Raw genomic sequence first — 23,115 nt, 5'->3', positions numbered from 1 at the left:
ATAAGTTGTTTATACTTCCCAGATAAATTCTCCTGATTTTGGTAAAGCTAAATACAGGAGTGCAAGTGTGAATGAGGCCTTTAGACTTTTCCCAACACAAGTGAAGCTTGAAAAAATGTGTACCAAAGGCCATTCATCCAGCTAGGTACAATTATTTCTATTTTACTAAACACTGTCTTTGTAAAATACAGGACATGCTATGATATTCAGAAAGGAATTAGTTAACAGGGCCCCTCGGGAAAGTTCACTATGTTGCAATTTGTAAATGAGGGCACAAGATTGAGTTTTCTGTGGCTGAGGCCTTTTAAATAGGTTTGTTTTCCAATGGGGAGGCCATAATCTTCTGACAAGCTGTGGCCTATCAAAAGCAGGTGGAAGCAGAGGTTCGCAGGGTTCCGAGTGTCCTCTGTCAGCGTGTTGGGGATAAGTCTCTTTGGAATGTTAATGATGTGGCTTTCTCATTATGTAACTAGGGATTATGAATGGATTTTCTTTTAAGGGGTAAAAGTCACTGTTTAGCACCACAGATCGGGGTAAAATGACATAATTCTGTATACGGTGATCCATTACTGCTGCAGTTATTGTTGGATTGAGTTAAACCCTTTTTATATATACTTGCTATATAGCAATAACCTATTTTGTGCTGCACACATTTAGACATTAAGGTTAAACTTCAAACAATGAAATACACAAAGAAATATATATTAGGGATGCACCGATTCCATTTTTTCTAGACCGGGTACGAGGTACGGATACTGTTCTCCAAGTACTTGATGATGAAAATGACCTATACTTTTTTTTTTCTTCATGTGACAGTTTTTCTAAAACAATACAGACTAATGATTTTAGAACAGTGGTGAAGTGCTGCAAACACTGTGCCCCTGGCAGTTCTGCCACTGACTCCAAGGGTGTAGAGGGACTATGAATCTCAGCAATACATCATACAGCAATGCAAAATACCACTAGCTATAGAGTACAAATTTCAGCAATACATTATACAGCAATGCAGAATAATACCATTAGCTATAGAGGACTACAAATCCCAGTGATATATTATACAGCAATGCTGAATGGCACCGGCTATAGAGGACTGCAAATCCCAGCAATGCATTATACATCAATGCAGAATAGTATGAAGCTACATACTCTGCTGCTCCAGGATGCCGGCCTGATGTCTCCAGCGGTGCATCTCAGGAGGGATGTGCGGGTTCTCACCAGGGGTCCCGGTTGGTCTGGCAGCTGGGTGCAGGCAGCGTGGTTTCAGAAAGGAAGAGAATGTGCGGCTTGCGCTGTAAACAGGTGCCACGGTTCACAGGAAGGCCGCCTTGCTGGGGACCTCGGCAGCCTTCCTGTGAACCGCGGCGCTTAAATACAGCACCGACTGTATTTTAAAAATGTAAAGTGCCTGTTATTCTGTAATATTGTCATCCAGACATCCCTACCATCTATAAACTGATGATATCTGTACAGCCTTCAGTAAACTATAACAAATATAAGCTTAGAAGAGAACAGTTGCAGAAAGCACAGATGGAGGCAGTCAGTGTAAGGGGGCACGCAGATGGGGACAACAAATTATTATTGCCCCCATTGGACTGCCCCCAATACATTTGTTTCCTCCAACAGTGTGCCCCCTTACTTTTGCAGTTAATGTAAGGGGGCACTCTGATGGGGAGAAATAATTATTAGTTGCCCCCACTAGAGTGCCGCTTATATTATTTGCCCCCATTGGAGTGCCCCCTTAGATTAAATGCGTACTTAAAGGGGCACTCTGATGGGGACTAGCAATGTAAGGACGGAACTCTGTTGGGGACAAGCAATGTAAGGGGCACGCTGATGGATGCTGTACTTTTAAGTGAAGCCAGCCACGATGTGGTACAACCGCATCACACTGGGCTTTAGCCATAGAATTTTTAATGAAATGTTACTTATGGCATTTCAATAAAGTTCTAACAAAAAAGTGTGATGCGCTGGGATTGGTGCATCAGCACTGTGACTGGGGAAAACACAACAGCAGCTGTGCGTAGCAGTACAGGTGCTGGTGTCAATGCAGCGTAAATGGAAGACCGCGGTGCAGAAATGGACTGAGTGACTGTTCTGTCTGGATCTCGGCTCGATAAAAATTTTGCTCACTGGACCTCCTTGAATTTGAATTCACTACCCCTGGTATAGTGGAACGGGACTAACATGCCCTTAAAGTTAACTTATTATTTTGGCCCAAAAAAGGCAAAGTACACAGATTTACCTTAAGGTAGAAGTTATTGTATTTCAAATCATGCACACATTTGTTCCAAACTAAACACTGCTTTGGTAAATGTCATTGAGTTTGATTTTTTTTCCTTACTATAAAACTTCCCCAGAAACAACAGTTGCTTAGAGACTGGCAGATAAACCACTGAACAGAAGGGAGTTCTGAAGAGAGGAGAGGCTGATAGCTTATTTTTCATCTGTTGTGTCAAAGAGAATATTTTGGGTATTTCTTTATATAAAAAATCCTCTTATGTGTGCACATCTTATGCAGAAAAATTGGCATTCGCTTTGCTTTCTCCATGGAGCTGACTAGTGCATTTTGCAGCCTATTAGTCTATGTTTTGGGCTAATATAGACCAAAGGGGGCTTGTTAAAGGCTGCATTCACACCTGTATCTTTAGGTGCAATTATGGATTTCTGCATCAGGAACATACGCTTCCTGCATCAGAAATCCCTAATCTGGCATTTAAAAGCGTCAGCTGTCACCTATTGAAGTTAGTGATCAGGTGACAGAAGTTGCATATAAACTCATGCACACCGCATGTAATGATATGTGATATTATTACATTCGGTTAGGAATTAATCACTCTCCCTGGACGCAATGATTGTGTATCCAGGGAGAGTGTTTTCTAACCGCATGTAAAAATATCTCGTATTGGGGGGGGGGATCCCTGCAGGGAGCCGTGACTGACAGCCACGACGCTCTGCAGGGACAGGGTAGAGAAGTGAGCGAGCGACGGTATGTCGGTATGAAAATCACTCACCTCATAGTTCCCCTTTAAAGTTTGAAATTTGGCGAGCGGCCCCCATGGGAGAAAAATTTTTGTCGAGTGGCCCTCGAGGGAATTGAGTTTGAGACCCCTGATTTAGAGAAAATGGAATTCTTGCATCCAGGATCCAATTAGAAGTTATAAATGTGGCCAAACACATGTAGCCGCACCTAAATGTGTGTAAATGCGACTTTAAGCAGAAACATGTAAACAGAGAAGAGAGTGGTCATGGGAGCATAATTGATCAATTTTTGCCTGTTGTTTTTATAAAGGGGGTGTTTAGGATCGAAGAGGAGGGGACACTCCTCCACATATTTGATTAATAGGTCTGCATCCAAGTCTGCTATGCTTTCAGCACTGTTCTCTTCCTAATCTCCTCTACCAACTCACAGGAAGTCCCCAGAAGATGACGGCACTAAATCTTTTTTTTTTAAGTTGCCTTGCATTGCGTTCTGTTTGCATGCGTTACATGCTTTTTTGATGCATTTTCATGAGTTCCGATGCAGCTAAAATAATGCAAGCAGTACTTTTTCTGGCTGCATCGGAACCGACAAGTCTGGTGTGAACAGAACAACAGAATCCCATTGGAAATCATTGTGCTGCGTTTTTGATGCAGCTCAAAAACGCAACGGACTGCATCTGGTGTGAATGGGCCCTAAGTTTTCCAATTATGAGGAAAATATAATACATAACAGATAGCCTAGGGATTTCTGAAGAACTGATTCAAGTGGAAGCAGGATTTTCTCAAGAGCCATTCTCTTCTTGTTGCAAGGTTTTGGGCAGATTAGGCTTCTGCATACAACACATACAGTATATCAGCTTTATACTTGAGCTGTAAGTAAAGAGTACTACGGTAAGAGCCAGAGATGGGCACACTACATTGTTGTGGGGGTTTACTCCTTTCCTAAATAAAAGGCAGACTTTCTTTTTATTTCATACACTATAATAGGTTTGCATTGTTGCAGACTTGGCATTCGGAAAGAGAAACAGATCAAGTGCTGCAGATAAAATGTGCTACACAGAGACGCTCTTGTCTTTCTCTCTCTTAAATTTTAAATAGCGAGAACATTCATCAGTTAAATAGTATAATGAGTGAACAATTACACAAAGATACTATTATTAGCACCCGATTGCATTTCTGCCATTAAAGTCCACTCTTTTTGCTCTTCTGAAATGTAACTGTCTGGGAAGAGATTTCGAGATAGTGGAATTCTGGCCATTTTTCTCAGACACTAAAGTAGAGAGAGAGAGAAGTAAAGCTTCACAGTTGGCCTTCACATGACAGAATGGAAAGCTATAAAGAGGGATATCACAAGGTCGAGATCATCTGTGCTGCTGGTGAAATGGAATCACGAGTCACAATGAAAATTTCAGCCTCAGACCGTCCTCTGCCTAAGGCGTGTCCTGATACAGCGTTCGCAGTGTACCTCACGTGTTTACATAGCCGGTGCACCTTGCATTCTCGCCTGGCACTCCATTGCGTGACTTCAGATAAGTTATGAAGCCTGCATTTATTTTCTGCTCTGAGGGCTTGTTCACACCATGTCCAGACCAGAACAATTTGTTCCCAGATCAAAAAAGCATCCCAATGAATCCCTATGGTATTTCTTGGATCTGTTCACACCAGCGCAGTCCGTTCTGGTCCAGACAAAAAAAAATATTGTTTGTCTCTTTTTCTCTAGTCTGGGAAACTCCCTGGAATGCATGTGTACGCATAAAAAAATGCATGCAAATGCACTGCATTTGCAGATCTGGAGCAAACATGGCATGAACTTAAAATCCAAAAAATGCAATACACCGACCAGCGCCAGGAACACCAGCTATAAGCCTGATCCCTTCACTGCGGATCCAGTAGAGGCTGCCCCGTTCCAGTCACGGAATCCAGAAGGCTATATAGAAAAACAAAAAAACAACTGGCGCCTTTCCTGGTGCAGGTAAAACCATTTTATTCAATAAAAGAGTAAACAAAAATATACTCACAAAATAGGCAGTATATACAAGCAGAGCTCTGAGGAAATGGGTATGTCCCCGAAAGCGCGCTAAGCATTAGCAGTGGGACTCTGTGAGGAGAACAGGGTCTCCGGTATGTCTCCTTTATCTCTCCATCTGCCACATCCACAACAGCTATTCAATCGAGGACTGTCAGTCCATTTTGATGCTTTTACATACTGCCTATTTTGTGAGTATGTTTTTGTTTACTTTTTTTTTTTTTTTTTTTTTTTTTTTTTTTTTTTTTTTTTACTTTTTTACTTTTATTTTTTTTATAAAAAGGTTTTACCTGCACCAGGAAAGGCACCCGGTTGTCTATGGTGTGAACAGAGCCTGAGATAATCCAGCTTTTGCCAATGTACACACCTATGTAGGTTGAACTACAGTTTGTGCAACAGAAGAAAAAAAAATCTGTTGAGTTTCTGTTTTTTAACATTAAATTATTAAAGGAGAACTATGAGGTGAGTGCTTTTCACTCACCTCATAGTTCTAGCCGAACTGTGACAATGAAACTGTCACAGGTCGGCTCAGTAGATCGGGAGGTGAGCGAACACATACCGGCGTTCGCTCCCCTCTCGATCCTGTCACAGCTCTCTGCCGTGACAGGGGAGGGGCTGGATTCCCCTTTCCCCGCTCTGATTCGCCAGCGCTGACTGGCGGAACGGACGGTAGAGGGGGCTGGTACATACTGAGCCTAGGGTGACAGGAGGACGCTAGTTTGTGTCTTCCCGTTACCCTAAGGAGAACTATGGGGAAAAGCCTTAACCCCATAGTCTCCTTTAACTGACACTGTAATTATAATGGTCCCCAGAGGCCGCAGTAGCGTATCAAGGCTTCTTTATGCCCAAAGTGATAATTGCTAAGTGCCACCTCCTTTTTCAGGTGTCCTTGTGAAAACAAAAAGGTAATGTCCTACGCCCCCTCCCGCCCCTGAATGCAGGTGTTTTTTCGTTGGTAGATCTCAATGAGCTCGTCATTTGAAAAGTAGATCTCCAGACGCAAAAATAGTGGGCGCCCCTGGCCTAAGGTGAATGAAAGAGAAAGGGCAGAACCAGGAAGGCCAGTACAAAAATAAAACTGTAAATAGCTTGAATATTTTAATGGGCGTTGTGTTTCTTTCTACCACGTACTACACAAATGAACGAGCATTAAAGTGGAAGTAAACTGCTTTGATTTGTTTTTGCCCTAATGTTCAAATATGCATAGCATACTTGCACATTAACCCCTTTATGACTGAGCTCTTTAGCATTTTTGCTGTGCGATTCTTCCACAGCAGTAATATACTTTCCTAGTACACCCACACATATTATATATTGTTTTTTTAGAGGACAGATAGGGCTATGTATTTATAGCACATATGTGCCTAACGCCTCACTTAGGATGAATAAAATATAAAAATGAGGAAAAAATTTAAAGAAAACACTTATTTTTTAGAAAAATAGCACAGCTAAAAAAATGCATAAAAATATATCAATTTATTTGTCCTTTATTTGGAAACGCCTAACATCCCTAGGATTTTAGGAAGGTCTCTGTACTTCTCAGCCTAAAACTAAAAGCTAAACATGTTTTGTTTTTTTCTGACTGCGACATACTGTGCACATTGCCGTAATTGGCATTTTTCTGCGGTCTTGCGACCAGGCAGCTTTAGAAATGTTTAGTAATGACAATCTACAAACACATACTTCTAGATAATTGCAGGCTTTGTATTTTTTGCATGCCTTATTTTTCTTTTCTTCCCCAGTCTTCTGACAGTGGCCATGTTAACTAAGGGCAGGTTACTAGATCTCCCTTTACTTCCTGGAACTCTGGCACATGTGACTAGGACATGTGACTATGCACATCATCTCAGTTGAGGAAAATGCCTTTCCTTGAGATCCCCTGAGATTACAGATGAGATTTTCCAGCAATGCTCTGCTGATGTATTGTTCCCAGGATGCAATGCATGGGCACGATTACATCATTTGTGCCAAAGTGGACCAGGAAGTGGAAAAAAAGAAATTGTAAGTAAAATAAAAATGTTTAATTAGGTAATGAATATAAGATGATTTCATATCAGCATACAGGGCTGAATGCTGTTGTGATTTTAAGTCAAAGGGTGTAAAGGTCCACTTTAAAGGGTCAATCCATGGTATTCGCTAGAAAAGGTGGAAAGTGGTTGCTGTGTGGTGCAAACCACAGAGCCTGCCTTCTGAACTACAACTCAACGTCTGAACATTATCATTGCTTACTGGAAGCAATCCATGATGGGATATGTAGTCTTAAGGAATCGAGATTGCCAAATTCATTGGCAATTTTTCACAATGCACTTAATGATTTATTAATAAGCAGATGCATGAATCAGGATTTTTTATTCTAACCCACGGTGTGCATCTAGTATTACCCGCAGAGGTTGGCAATGGTACGTTTCCTTTTGAATTTAAAATAACAAAAAAAATGGGGGTTAGAGCCTCTGAATTACAAAAAGTGGTACCACTGAAAATGACACATTTTTTTTAATGAGGAGCTACAAGTCCTAGCAAGTAACTAGTTTACTAACACTTGGTGGAAAGCCCAAGGTCCCTTTTTGTTCTGATTTGGAAACAAAAGTTAAAAGACTCCCCAGGCTTTTTCGTCTCCCGCATAACCTGTTTAGACTAGTCTACAGCCCTCACTTACTGGCCGCAGCAGCCTAGAAACCAACGGACCCATTTTAACAGTAGTAAACTTACATTGCTTGGAAGAGCTGCGGCTCTTATTTAATCCATGTGTGCTAGATTGCAGCAAGTGTTATTTGTGCAGGTTACTCTAGAAAAGGTAGGTAGTGGGTGGGTGGTGAAATTATTCTCTCTATTGCTTGAAAGAAGATTCTCACTGATTAATTGCTTTTTTGGACTTGATTTGGGATTGTCTTTCATTCTCAGTAATAACTAGGGATGCACTGATACCAGTTTTTTGGTATCGAGTATGAGTACAGATATTTTTCTATCAGTACTCGCCGATAACAAGTATCGATATCGGCATCCTGAGGAAGCATGGGCCAGGCTTCCCGGCCTATCCGGTTTGATTGGTCAGGAAGCCAGGCTGCCTCGAAGTGTCATGAGGGAGCGTGGACCTGCCTTCCCAGGCAATCAGGAAGCCAGGCAGTGGGTCATGACCTGCCGCCCGGCTTCCTGATTGATCAGGAAGCCAGGCTGCCTTGCAGGGTCTCTAGGGAGCATGAAGCCGACTTCCTAGCCAATCAGGCTTTCTGATTGGCCAGGAAGCCGGCTTCTTGCTCCCTAGCGGCATTGGGGGGGGAGTATAGTACTCGCCCCAAATGCTCAGTATCGGCACCGATACCAATATTGGTATTAGTGCATCTCTAGTAATAACTGTCATCAGGACAAATAGGGAAGGTGAACTTCCCCAACAGGAGCACAAACAGTAATAAAAACCTGACAGGTGTTCTAATCCCTCTCCACTCTATCCGAATCTAAAAAAATAAGAGGTTTTGGCTTTAGTTGCAATTTAAGTGGTTGGAATTGCTGAAAAGTCAGTATGTGTACTGTCCATATAACTCTGCTAATAACATTATATTGTTCTATCAATCATCTTTCTGTTTTTCATGTTCTGAGAAAACCTTTACAGACCTTGGCTCTTTTTCCTACTTTCTCACTCAGCGTGAACTGTTCATACTACATATCCTCACTGTGGCAATAGTCCTCTCCTGAGCCATTAGTAGGCTTTCTTTACTTAATACTGTGCTGAAGTGAATGATTAAGCTTGGCCAAGCATAGCTTGAATCTTGTTTGATGTCTGTGTTTCATTGAAGCTGGTACTGCTGGTAATTCTGCACTTACTTGCCAAGCCCTGATACTTAATGACATGAAAGAGAAGTGGACCCAGAATGGAAATGATGCCCTCTGACCCAGGGGATATGAATGAATATAAACTAATCACTCTCCAAATATCAGCCAAAACAGCATGATTTAAGCCATTCTAAAAGTGCATGACTATTCCGATGATTGGCATTATGTTGTTTTCCTGTATGCTGGTGGGCAATTGCAGTGAGCTATAGGGGGCCATTTGTCTCCTTCAATATGTCGCCACTGTGTGTTTGTACATTTTAAATAGAAAAGTATCTCTTTACATATTTTTTTTATTCGGTTTTACTTCTCTATTCATTCTTATTGTATTATCAATTTTGTGATATGTGAATGTAAAAAAAAGTCAGCTGGTAACATTTGCATTAGATTACACTTCAATACCTTGAGTCACTGATCAGGAAGAAGTATGCAAAGCAGAAGTTCTATCTTTTTCCTGACATGTATGATTACTTTGTCAGTTACTCCAAAGTTTTAGACACAGCTAGGCAACTTGCATTTTAAAGAGTATGTCATCTCTGGCAGCCCCTGTATGTTACTCAGTACAGTTCTCCTCTGAAATACCACTAGCTTCTGTTTGACTTTTATTGTTAAAATAGTATTAAATGCTCAATTTCTTTTCAATAATTAATAAATTCAGATCAAACAAATATATATTGCCCAGCAAAGTATTTATTTATATTTTTGTCCAAATACTTAGTTATCATGTTTCCAAACAGCTGGCTCCAACTCTCTCTGCTTGGCTTTCCTGAACTTCCATTCCAATAAAAAATCACCAGGAACAGAGCATTCTCCAGCAGCTGTCCATCCACTAGCCTGGAGAAGAGAGAAAGGAGGAAGGAGGAGCAGGGAGGAAGGAAGGGGCTTGCTTTGCTGTGTGTGCATATTTGTGGAAACGCACACAGCTTAGTAGCACACACAAGGTTGGCTCCGTAGGACCCTGCAAGGGAAAGGAGCCACCCTAAAACAGGATATTGGGGCCAGAGCTCAGGGGGACCAGCTGATTCTACAGAAAACTAAAACTCTTAAATATCAGGGAGCAGCATTCATTGTAAGTGATTTAATCAGCATTTGAAATGGCCTAAAAACCTTATGACTTTAACTGCCTCCGGGCCGGCCGTAGTAAAAAAACGGCCGGCCAGGAGCTCTCTAGATCTGAGCGGGCGTCTTTAGACGTCCGCTCAGACACGCCCCCTTGCGCGCGCCGCCGGGCGCGCGCGAGCGGGAAATGGCCGCAATTTAAAAACGGGCAGCGATGCCCGTTAATATACATGCGATCCGCCGGCTGTAAAGCCGGCGGATCGCTTGTATTTAGCGACGATCGGTGCGGCCCCCCCTCCCTCTGCTGTCCACCCCGCCATTGTCCCGCTGATCCCGGGCTCCGCTGTGCCCGGTGCGAGCCCGGGATCAGCATGTCGCCTGTGACACAGGGGATCAGAGAGAGCTCGGTACACGAGCTCCCTCCGGTCCCCTCTCCTCTGAAAGAATGCGGAAGTGTTGTATAATACATCACTTCCGCATTCTTGTGTCACTCTCCAGCTTCAGAAGCTGCAAAGAAGCTGATGGAGCAGATCTCTGCTTCATCAGCTTCTTTTGGGGGGTCCTAGGTGACATTAGGGGTCTTGGAGACCCCTGATGTCTCCATAAAGAGGACCTGTCACATATTTTGCTATCACATAGGGGGGGTTTATTAGCCCCAGTATGTGATAGCAATAAAGTTTAGTGAAAAGAAAAAAAGAGAAAACAAATTAAAGTCCCCCCCCAAAAAATTTTGAGTAACAAATAAAGAATTTAAAAAAAAAATTTTTTTTTTTAAAGTCCCCACCCATACATACACGCATGCAAACATGCGTCGGGGGCGCATACGTGCAAAAAAGACGATTGCGCCCATTACGCCGCACATGTTACATATCGCAGCGAACGTCGCAGTGAGAGCAATAAGTCTAGGGCCATCAATCACTGATAACACTAAACTGATGAGCGGTAAAAACGTTTAAACCGTCGCCTATGGCTAATTTTGGTTGCGGCCGTTTTCTGCGATGTCGCGGGTGCGCGCAATTTTAAAGCTTGACATGTTTGGTGTCTATTTATCCGAGGTGACCCGATCTTTTATATTTGACCAAAAAACTGGGTAATAATAAATGTTTCCTAACATAATGTTAAAAAAAAACGTTTTTTTTTTTCAAAATTTTCAGTAATTTTTCCTAATTATAAAAAATAAAACCCCCAGTGGTGATTAAATACCACCCAAAAAAAGCTGTATCTGTCCCCAAAAAATGGTGTAAAATTAATTTCAGTACAGCATTGCATGACGGAATAAACGTCAGTCAAAGTATCGCAGCGCTGAATACTGAAAAATGGCCTGGCCAGGAAGGGGGTCTAAACACCTGGTCTTGAAGTGGTTAATATCACTTTAGGTTTTATGTAAGGTTACCAGATTTGCAATATAAAAATCTGGGGACACCATACTGACCACAGCCTACAAAAAAAAAAAAATACACCCAGATTTGTAGCCACGTGTGCATGGTGCAGTGCATAGGAAAGCTGCCCTACGACAATTGCTGCTAATGTGTGAGTGGCTCTATAGTGAATGGTGGGTGTGGCCAAAATGCGCTAACAGTGGGAAGAGCTTAAAGGGATATGTATAAATAAAACTTGAGGCTACTCTGCAAGAATGCATAAAACGCAGAGCAGAGGTGATGAGTATGTAACAAAGATGTATGCACAATGAACTAGTAAAAAAGCAATACACTTTATTCAAACCTTAATTACCTATAAATCTCACACAAAGAAGCTTTTGTTGAGATTTTTAAAAAGTGTACTACTTTATAACCACAAACTGAGCCCAATGAGTACATTTTGTAACTTACCCACCTTCATCTATGATCGGAGAAAACAGCAACAGTCAAGCTGCCCAAGTTATAAAGCCAGCGGTCCTTGCACACTCTGCTCCACTCCCCTTTTGCCGAGACTAGCCCCAGCTGACACTTGTCGCCCCAAATATTTCCAGGACCACTGGGCATAAAGTAGCCCCTGCTCGCTTGGGTCATTTCTGGGAACTGTCCTTGGCAAATGGGGACAGAGGGCATCCATAGTTTTATCGGGTGTTATAAGGAGGGCAGAGAAAAAGAAAAGAACACAATTTAGATTTATAAGAAGGAAAGGTGTACAGCAGTTAAGTATTTAATAACTTCTGCATGGAAAACAATAGGGATTTGCTAAGAGAATGAAATGTTTTTTGTTTTTTTTTAACTCTCAAACTCTCTCTTATACATTGTCCAGCAAAGTATTTCTTTATATTTTGTCGAAGTAATTACAGTCATCATGTTTTTACATAGCTGGCTCCAACGCGCTGTGCTCGACTTCCCTAAATTTTTAGTCCAGTATAAAATCGCAGTGCACAGAGCAGTCTCTAGCAGCTGTCCATCTTCCAGCTTGGAGAAAGAAGGGAGGAGGAGTAGGGAGCAGGGAAGTGACTTGTCTTGCCTGTGTGTTTCTGGAGACATACACAGCTTACTAGCACACACACGGGTGGCTCCAAAGGACCCTGCAAGGGAAAGGAGATGCCCTAAAACAGGATATCGGGGCCAGTGCTCAGGGACCACATGTTTTCTGCAGAAAACGAAAACATTTAAAGCAGAACTACCCCTGCACTGGAAGGGTTAAGTTTTCATTTTTGTCTAGGTGCTAAAAAAAAATGTATTCTCACCTGACCATCCAAGCAGGCTCCCTGCTTCTGTGATCACTGAGGTGTATCTCCTCTTCCACTGCACAGATGGACTGCTCCTCTGCGTCATCACATCTATGCACAGTGTATAGAGCGTGATGACACCAGGATCCATAGACTGCTGCAGCAGAGGGGAAGACAACGGTCTAAGAACAAGCCGACTCAGATAGTCTGTGAGTACAAATGTGTTTGTTTTTTTAGCACCTAGACACAAATGAGCACTTAACCCTTGCTGTGCACGGGTAGCCCCACTGCAAGGGTTAATAAAATTTATTTTCCTGATATTCTCCTTTAAACATCAAGGAGCAGCATGTATCGTAAGTGATTTAATCAGCATTTGAAGAAGCTTAAAAACATTTTTGACTTAAAATAGAACTCCAGGAACTCCGCACTGTAAGGGTTACTGCTCGTTTGTGTCTAGGTGCTAAAGCAACCAAGTTATACTCACCAGAAGCTCTGAGCTGGCCAACTGTCACATAGAAAAACCCAGCTCGGAGCTTCAGGTGAGTCTTAACTTTTTTTTTTTTTACACAAATGAGCACTTAACCCCTGCAGCCCTACTGCAATGGTTTATTCAAAAAAACATCTTCTAATACCACTTTAAAAAATGCTTATTAGTTTAATATGGGGCTTGCTGAGCCGCCACATGACAAAAAAAGATAATAGGGTAGATTTGATGTACATGTATGTGTTTAGTGTTTTGACATATTAAATTAAGTAAAATGACAAAGGTTTTTATTCTCATGGAAACACAAATATCTTGGGAATTGTGGAAAGAATTGACACGTGTGTTTTTTTTCTTCTTCTCAACAGCTGTGTTCTTCTCATCTGCCAACTCCATCAGAAGCACCTAATCATTACCAAGCAGTATGTCGGGCACTATATGCAGAGACCATGGAACTGCACATGTTCCTGACAAAAATCAAAAGGGCAAAAGAGGTGAGTCAAGATGTTATTCAATTAGCCACTGCACAGATGTATGTGAATGCTTTGCTGTCTTCATTTGCATAATGGAGAACCTTCATAGGTGATTTTTGTCATTCTATTAAACAATTTAGAATGACCTTATTTAAAGGAAATCAATGTTAGCAAGTGGTTAAAGTGAAACTCCAGGCAAATGACTTAATATCTGGCTGAAAAACATATCTGGTAACTGTATCTGTAATTTTGTCCGGGCACCCTTGTGATACACACATCTGCTGGTCAGTAAGATCACTCTGTTACCACCTATAGTAGTATATTATTTCTTTATTGGGATGGTTTTACTGCTTTCTAGGTCATCTCCTGCTTACTGTCCAAAGATGATACTGATTTACTGTCCAGTGTCCCCTGCAGTATCTCAAGCCAGGTTATTACCCAAGTATTGCTGTGGTTGCCTGTTTGTTAATATGTGTGCCCGATTTATTGCTCACATTATGAGCCCAGATTTTTCCAGTGTGTTACCCATATGTGTTGCTCACATTTTTTCCCTGTTGTTCACCTCTTGTCCTGTTTGTTGACTCTTTGCTTCCCATGTATTGCCACATTTGCCAGTGTGTTACCAGTGTACCATGATAAGGCACAGCATGCTAAGTGCGCTACAATGATTTTATTTCAATCTTAGGATCACAGGGTTTAAAAAGTTCCCAGATATGTAAACCATATCTATGCTACCCTATTATGCAAATAGTGACCATAGCAAGAAACGTCAGCCCATTTACCTGTCCGTCTATGACCTGTCTATTGGTCTATCTGGTATGGCAACCTCACTAACTACCGGTAATATTGAAGTGCTAGAGGTGGCTTGCCAAAGCACTGAATTCAAAGCTGAAGTCCGCATTTGCATAACTAAGTTCACGGAGTGTTGCTGGGGTGCTTCGAATCAAAGTTAAAACTACATGCAATCACCCGGAAGTACCTTATTGTTCAAAAGTAAAACTAACCATTAGACCAGCTTCACACCAATGCGTTGCAGTGACATTCAATTGTAATGGCACTCCGATGTACTAAACTGGTGCACTTTTAGTGCAGCTGCATTGTGGGGCAACACAACACATGGTAGTACATTTCCATGCATTGTGGTGCACTGAGTTGGGAGTAAATGTGAAATTCTGGCTGCGTTGTTGTGCGTTGGCAATAAGTTTAAATTAATGGCCTGCCTTAAAGGAGAACTATGGGGTCAGTGTTTTTCCCCATAGTTCTCCTTGGGGTAACGGGAGGACACAAACTAGCATCCTCCCGTTACCCTAAGCTCAGTATACCGCAAGCTACAGCTCGCAGTATACTGAGACGCCGCACCTGGAGCGGATCCCGACTTAGATGACGGGATCCGCCCAGCTGCGTGAGTGACAGCTGGCTCTGCCTATCTAGAGGCAGAGCCAGCTGTACCCGCCCCCTCCCCCGTCCGTTCCGCCAGTCAGCGCTGGCAGATCGGAGCGGGGAGAGGGGAATCCAGCCCCTCCCCCTGTCACGGCAGGGAGCCGTGACAGGATCGAGAGGTGAGGGTACCTGGTATGTGTTCTCTCACCTCCCCATCTACTGAGCCGACCTGTGACAGTCTTATTGTCACAGGTCGGCTTAGAACTATGAGGTGAGTGGAAATCACTCATGTCATAGTTCTCCTTTAACACAAGCCATGTTACCGCACCCCCCACAAAAAACAAAACAGTTTCATGCAATGGATGTTTTACTACTGATATACAATGTATTGCTGGGAATCAAATAATCAGCCAAACTGTTTTAGGATTACTGCGGCACATTTTTAAAAACATTTCTGGTGGATCTTATAATATAATTGATTCCTGCTTTAATACTACCAGCAGATTTAAATAATGCTAGTTAGAAATGTAGGGTGTCTATAAGATTGATGAAGAATGACCTCTCCTGATTTTGACCTCAGCCTAATTTTTCTTGAAGATTGGATTTCATCCAGGGGCATAACTACAATTCAAGGGGCCCCATCACAGGATTTTCATGGGGCCCCCTCAGTGACCTCTCTGTGTAACACTGTGAAGTGTCAATTGAGACAATAGTGTAATTAACTTTAAAATAAAATATGCCTACATCAAGGGTGGGTAGCAGGTGGGCCGTGGGCATAGTTTATATCTAATTTGCAAAAAAGAGCAGCAGTGCAGGGAATTAACTTTACATTTACTTGATAGTTTACCAGCATTTCAGCATCAACTGATCTTTTTTGGAGAATAAGATCTTAGAGCTGTGATGTAATTTTTGACGCCCTGAATATTGTGGTTTAGTAGCCAGTAAAAAATGGCATATATAAAAAAATATATTATTTTAAGCATGTTGGTGCTCCTATGCACAATTACTGTATAACCTTAATACAAACATCTTTTAACAGTGGCTTTTATTTTGCAGAATTACAAACCTCCAATGTTTTATTAGTGTTTAGCTGAAGAGATAGACTGTTTGTCATACAGGGTCAATATTAGAATGGTGGCCAGGATGTCCAGAAGCTTTGAAGGCAATATAGTTACTCACAGATAGGGGAAGTAAGGGGCATATGTGACTAAGAACAGCTTAGGATCAGGGTTAATAATTCAGTACAGTATCTGTGTTATCTTGCATGCACACTGATTTTTCCATTTGCCTGAACAACAAAAGCTTTACAGATATTATGGTGGTCTGCAGGTAGTCTTATGTTTCAGCTTTGCACTTGACAGTCAGTGGTGGAGACCCAAGTAGAAATAGATTGAGCCGGAGTATGGTTTTATTGGTGCACATCAACAGAACACCTGTTCCAGAACACTTTCATGACAGGTTTTGTAGATTTCTGATAAGTCCCTCTCACTGATTTGGATGAAATGAACACTTAATCACTAGTTAGTTTTGTCTGCAAAGCTCTGGCAGACACTGTGCTTGTTTATATGTAATTATAGCAGTGCACGCAATTAAAAAGATTTTGACGCCTCATGAACATGTGATACACAGCATTCAGCTCTGCTGTTTGTCACCATTTTCTGTCTTGGTGTTTTTATTTAAAGGGTTAGTTCCCCAAAAATTCTATATTAATTATAGAACTCTTCCCTCAGCCTGTTCTCATTCCCATTTTAAAACTAGTTCTTCAGTCTGTTTTAATCCGCAGTCAAGAGAATTCCCCATCAAAGCCTAAAAAGCAGGCTGAGTGGAGGTGTTGTTTAACCACGTAACACAGAAGCATTTTTATTTCCATGAGAGTCCCATAAAAGTGATTGGTTGGCTCTACTGGCTAAAATCCGAAAGCTTCTTTAGACCCTTTCACAGCCTGGGAAAATGGGAAATGGCCAGAGAGCTTGTCTTTTCATCCCCACTGTGGACATCAGTCAAGATAATTCCCCGTCAAAGCCTAAAAAGTAGACTGACAGCAAGCTGGGTGGAGGCCTTGTTTAACCACGTAACACACAAACATTTTTTTTTGGGGGGTTGGGTATGCTGAGAGAGGAGTTGGCTTCCATGAGAGTGCCATAAGAGTGATTGGTTGGCTCTACAGGCTAAAACCCAAAATCTTTTTTAGACTTTCACAGCCTGGGAAAATGGGTCATGCCCAGGGAGCTTGTCTTTTCATCCCTACTGTGGACATCAGTCAATATAATTCCCCATCAAAGTCTAAAAAGCAGACTGACAGTAAGGAGGCTGGGTGGAGGCCTTGGTAAACCACTTCACCTTAGAAAAAATATTTAAATTATTTTTCCCACACGTTTAAATGGATGTTCCTCGAATTCAATGAATGTTTCCTCCTGCTCGCCATCCTGACGCTGCTTGTTGTGGTCCCATGCCCCCTTGGAGGATTGGGATGGTCCAGGAACCAGACAGAGGGGGTCTGGCAGGGGGTGGGAATGGAGTCTGCTGCCATGAGAGTCCCATAAAAGTGATTGGTCAGCACTACACCCTAAAAGCCGTGATCTTCTTTAGACCCTTTCACTGTCTGGGCATCCAAGACATGCCCAGGGAGCTTAAGTGGTTAACTTGTTTACCTCTTCTTTTCAGACATAACAACTGCATAATACTAGGGGATGTTTTTCAGTTTACTTGGTGACCTTTACCTATTGAGCCTTCACATGGGTTGAGAATTTACTCAGAATAAACTAATGTCTAAGCGGCTGTTGTTTAGCGATGCCTAGACAACTGGGCTTTTGTAAGGATGATTTAACCTCTCTTGCCCAACTTCATGTCTTCAGAGGACATAGTGTGGTTGCCAGGATACACTTTTTTTTTTTTGCCTTTCTTTATTCAAGTGCTGAGCATCTCTTTTTTAACATACAAACAATGCATGATCAGCTCCCGGCGATGAGAGAATACTAATTTTTAGTTTTACAATTGTTTGGCTGGTTTCTGTTTCTAGTTGGTATGCACAATTTTTAAAAATGCAGTATTAATTTTACAAACATTTTGTTTGTATTTTCATTTTTTTTTTTTTTTTTAAGAATTGAGCGAAATAGACCCCCCTGCAGGGAAGTGATTTCTAATGTAGTAATTTGCCCAACTGCAGATATAAATACTCTCTACGAAGGCCTCAGACTGCATTTGTTTGTAAATCATCAGCTTTTTTTTTTTTTCCGCTGTATCTGAAATGATTTTGACTAGTGAAAGAGACTTTCTGGCTTATTATGGAGGAAAAATACAGCAATAGAAAATTCTCGTTATTTTTGCTGCTTTGTGTATGTAAGACCAGCTTTGTTGATGATCTGCCTGCACAAGATTTTATGGGCAGTCTGTTTCATTTGGCTTGCCAGTTGAAAAACAGAAGAAACATTTTTCAAACATTAGTACTTAGCATAGATCCTTTGAAAGGGCACAGTGTGCTAGAGGGGCCTTATCGGTTGTGTTATAAGAAAAAGCTCTTTTATGGAGAGGGAAAATGGCAGCTTGTGTGTAGCAGAGTGGCAGACAATCACGCTGGCACACAAAAAAAAAGGAAGGATCATGCTGAGAGCGCACAGAGCCCAAGTAAAAACAAACACACTTTAGTGGATATAATTTTAATATGGTCCCATAATAAAAAATGTTTCCCTTTTAATTATATTGGTCTTCTTGAATTTTTACTTTCCTGCTTTTACATTATTCTACAAATATTGCAAACTGTCTCTTCATAAACTGAAGTCTATACACACCTTATAATTAACTAGATGTAATTGTGTACAACGTACCCTGTCATAAACCTTTTTAAAAACTTAGAATACAAAGAAGAAAATACTTAAAGCTGAAGTTTAACCTGCATATATTTTTCATTCCCTGGTCTTCTTTTCCCCCTCATCAATATACTAATGAAAACCTTTTCATCACAGACCTTGCTCTAGACTCAGTGACATCATCAGATCTTTACTAGTTGGAGGGATGCAGGGTGCTGTACATAGCTTCCTAAAACATCATAGCTGGTTCTGATGCTTAAAAGCTGAAGGTAGCAAAATTCACTCCCTGTAACGATACCCTTATAGAATCAATGTAAATAAGTTGTTAGAACTGAAGTTTAATATGATTATGTTTTTCCCTCTTTTGGTTCCTCCTTTACCCCCCGCCGCATTAACATGCTAATAAAATGTTTAAATAAAACCTTTCCATTTCCAGTAATACCTTACTTTAGACCTAGTGATGAAATCACTGGGTCAAAAGTCTTTGTGGTTATCTATGCAATGCAGGGTGCTGCACATATCTGAAAACATCTTAGCATCTGCCTCAGCCCTGATGCATGCAGTGGGATAGCTCTTTGGGAGAGTTGTGCAAATATTAAAATAGCTAGATGGGTTGATGGCAGACTGCATTTGCATGCAGACCACCCAAGGTAACACCCACATTCCCATCCTCAGTTTTAGCTGAGTTATTCCTAAGATTTACTGAGAATTACAGGCCTACAATATAAAACAACAAATTGCCATGAAAAGCAATGTACCGCTTTGGCATGCTACAATCCTGCGTAATCAGACCGCCAGGGAGGTTAAGGCAACAACAACTGTCCATGACATTCCAGGTAAAGTGTAAGGCTGAGGGCTGATTCACACCAAATGCATTGGGGCTGCTCTGGCTGTTTTTTTCAGTGCAGTCCCAATGCAAGACAAGGCAATTTTCGGTGGTGTGCACTGAGAAGAAAGTACTGCATGCAATACTTTTTCAGTGCAGATGGCCACTAGTACAACCGCGTTGCACATTGTTATGCCAATAGAACCTAATGAAATGTCTCTTATGACATTTCAATAAAGTTCTAACGAAAAAGAAAAAAAAGGCAAAAGCACAACACACCATGATCGGCACATTAGCAGTGTGACAGCTAACAAACACCATAACACACAGCCACTGGTTTGAATGCACTCTTAGACAAAAAAAAGTAAACCCAAATAAAGGGGAGATATAAATTCTTCATAAGTAAGCCTGTCCAGTTATAATATTAGACTGATTATTCATGTTCCTGCTAAGCCCTAATGTGACTACTCCGTTATAAAATGTTCTTGTACGGTTTTTGTTTTTTTAATTCTTTATTTAAGCATAGAACAATTTTGATATATAAAAACAAGAACAGAAACATAAGAGTAAAACAGAACAAAGAAAACACAAAGTCAGTCTTAAAAATAAAGAACACAGCACAACACAGTCGAGTATCAAACACAGTCGAGTATCAAACCCATCCAAAAGGTCCATTTTTTCCAACTCGGTTGAGGAAACCGACTCCTACGATAACTGAACTGCATAAGCAGAAATCCCTCCTAGGTACCGAAAAATGGGGAGCCTGTCAAATTCTTCTTCTTATTATTGTTGTTATTATTATACAGGATTTATATAGCTCCAATAATTTGTGCAGCGCTTTACAATATAAGGAAGACATGACAATTACAATTCAATTCAAGACAAAATGGTAAGGAGGGCCCTGCCCGTGAGGGCTTACAATCTAATAAGTCTAACTGCAGTTATTGCCTTAAACTAAAGCCACCAATAAAAGGAAGATTGTATGTTCTTTTGACATGAAATGAAATGCCTTTCCGATGCATTACATTTTTATGTGCATATTTCCCCAGCAAACTGATATATCACAAATTAGTGGATCTGATCTTCATGATCTTCATTGAAAACAATGAATTATTTCCTGGCCGATGCCTATTTTCTGTCCTAGACAATAGCATCATGCATGAAAACGCATGTAATGTGATGAAACCATGAATGTGTAAAACATTTTAATTCACTATCTTATACGGCTGTGTTTTTTGAAAAGTAAACCGAGAATATGCAAAACATCTTTCCATATAGTGAAATTTCCCTCAGGGCAAGTACTTTGTTCTTCTGGTTGCTAAAGTGTGAATCTTGGCATTAGAACACAAAACACACATTTATTATGGTTATTGATGGCTAACATCCAGATAACATTTTACCGAAACAGAAGCACAGGTGCAGAGGAGGCTTGCTGCTTTTTACATTTCCATTATTAATACCAGTCTAAAGTAGCAGCAAATGTGCACCCTCATTTTTACTGCATACAGAATAGGGATAGATTATGAATTACAGCAATTTGAAAGCTAATAAAATGTCACAAAGGGCCCTGGAAGTGCTTTATTTTAAAAGTAAACCTGTCACAAAACAATACCTAGGGTAGGCAGAATTTAAAAGGTCAGAAACATACACATTTAAAGATGAGTAGCAGAGTATTGGTATGGGAAGGGGGTTCGGTATAGTTAAGAGCCCTTTTTATAGGGCAGAGTCAATTGATTTATACTGAGGCTGTCTGTTGATCGAGTCTGAGCATTGGCATGGTTCATGGATAAAATTGTTGTTAATGGCTCCCCCAAAACTCCACCAACAAGAGAACACCCATGAATGCTCACAAGATTGGTGAGCAGAATGGTTAATTCATTTTGAAAACTGCGGTGACAACAAGCAGATACTGTGGCATGCTTGAGCTACGCTCCAACACATCCACAGTTTTTGCAGCTGCTGTACTGCATCATATAACCCAAACTTTGGGTTTACACATACTTTAATTACCTTCTCAATCACTTGAATCTCATAAGTTTTAACATGTTCATATAATTTTAAAAACTATTTTCATAGATGTCTAAATCTCCAGTTTTCATTACAATAATACCTGGTGATTCTGCAACAAAGGTCCTTGTTCAGACATTTCTTTTCATAGGGTGACTGTGCTCTGTCTCCAAGTTGTTCTTCATTGTCACACATGCTCCTCATGGAGAGTGCAAGTGGATCTTTTGATGGCATTATTATTATAATATTATGATACAGGATTTATATAGCGCCAACAGTTTGCGCAGCGCTTTACAATATAAGGAAGACATTACAATCACAGTACAATTCAAGACAAGATGTTAAGGACAGCCCTGCCCATGATGGCTTACAATCTATAAGGGAGGGAGAAGTGATACATGAGGAGGTAGCTGTGAGGGGATGAATTGGCCATGTTCCACTTTTGAAGCCAGCTCTGAAAAATAACATGCATCGATTGCTGAAATGAATGCATGTAAAATGGAAGTGGCTGTAAGGGGGCTGAAGGAGATCACCTGGGGATAAAAAATATAAAATTATATTTATTACAAGAAAAACATGGCAGTTGTTTCATACATGGTGCCTTTGCAAACTAATGTACATCATTTAGGGTTTTTGGACCACCTAATGTAATGAAAACTTTAATTTCTACTCATTCTTTTATTACTGCCTGATGCCTACAAGCTGTGCTGTATGGAAGGGAGCCTGGATTTTGACTTTAAATTGTACATTATTGCTTTTTGCTCTGTTACTGCCATAAAGTTACTTATACAAAATTTTTGGTCTGCAGAGTCTAAAGAAGATCCAGGAAATGGACAAGGATACAACTGACAGAGGTAACGCTGACCTTGAGGATTTAAAGACTGCAGACTGGGTAAGATATTGATTAACTGATTTCTCTTCGTTATCTGTTTAGCTAAAACTACACTGCCTGGCCCCCAAAAAATTCACCACCTAGATTTAGCTAAGCAAAATATATAGTGTTATGACCTGGGGTTGCTTCAGTTGGTAAGGTCAAGGTTCAGCAACATTATGTCCCCAAGAAAATTAGCCTACCTGAATGTACTGAATCACCTGTTTTTTTCATCAATGGATTTTTTTTTCCTCCCCTGATGACACGGGCAGATTCCAGGGTGACAATGCCAGGATTCATTGGGCTTAAATTGTGAAAGAGTGGTTCAGGGAACATGAGACCTCATTTTCACAGATGGATTGGACACCACAGGGTCCAGACTTTAACCCCATTGTAAATCTTAGGGATGTGCTGGAGAAAACTTTACAGAGTGATCTGACTCTCCCATCATTACTACAACACTACACTAGATTTATAACACAAAAAATATTGTAATATGTAAAACTAAAGTCTTACCTATTTTGTTTACTCTTGTTGTTTTAGGTAACTGTACTATACTTAAAGCTGAACTCCAGCTATAGACAACGATAAATATTTAAATCAGTCCAGGCTGCCACAATATAACAATATAAAAATGATCGTTGCCAGGGCCACGGGGGTTATGTAATACATTGTTGTACAGTGTCTTACATTAATCTTCCAGGTCTGAAGACAACCACCGTGCTGAGCTAC

General features: G+C 40.9%; 1 protein-coding gene across 9 annotated transcripts in view; it reads left to right on the top strand.

The window, feature by feature from the left end:
• Positions 1-23,115, top strand: part of SPIRE1 (spire type actin nucleation factor 1) — a 147,000-nt gene that overhangs the window by 76,574 nt on the left and 47,311 nt on the right. For all 9 annotated transcript variants that reach the window (XM_018556851.1, XM_018556849.1, XM_018556850.1 and 6 more), the window contains 2 exons: positions 13,389-13,514; positions 22,321-22,404. In XM_018556851.1, coding sequence (XP_018412353.1) covers positions 13,389-13,514; positions 22,321-22,404 — 210 coding nt within the window. The remainder of the gene's footprint in view (positions 1-13,388; positions 13,515-22,320; positions 22,405-23,115) is intronic.

The sequence above is a fragment of the Nanorana parkeri genome, unplaced genomic scaffold (assembly GCF_000935625.1).
Source record: "Nanorana parkeri isolate BGI_ZX_2015 unplaced genomic scaffold, ASM93562v1 scaffold255, whole genome shotgun sequence".
Taxonomy (NCBI): Eukaryota; Metazoa; Chordata; class Amphibia; order Anura; family Dicroglossidae; genus Nanorana; species Nanorana parkeri.
The sequence above is the reverse complement of the archived record's forward strand: the minus strand, read 5'-3'. Positions and strand labels throughout refer to the sequence as shown.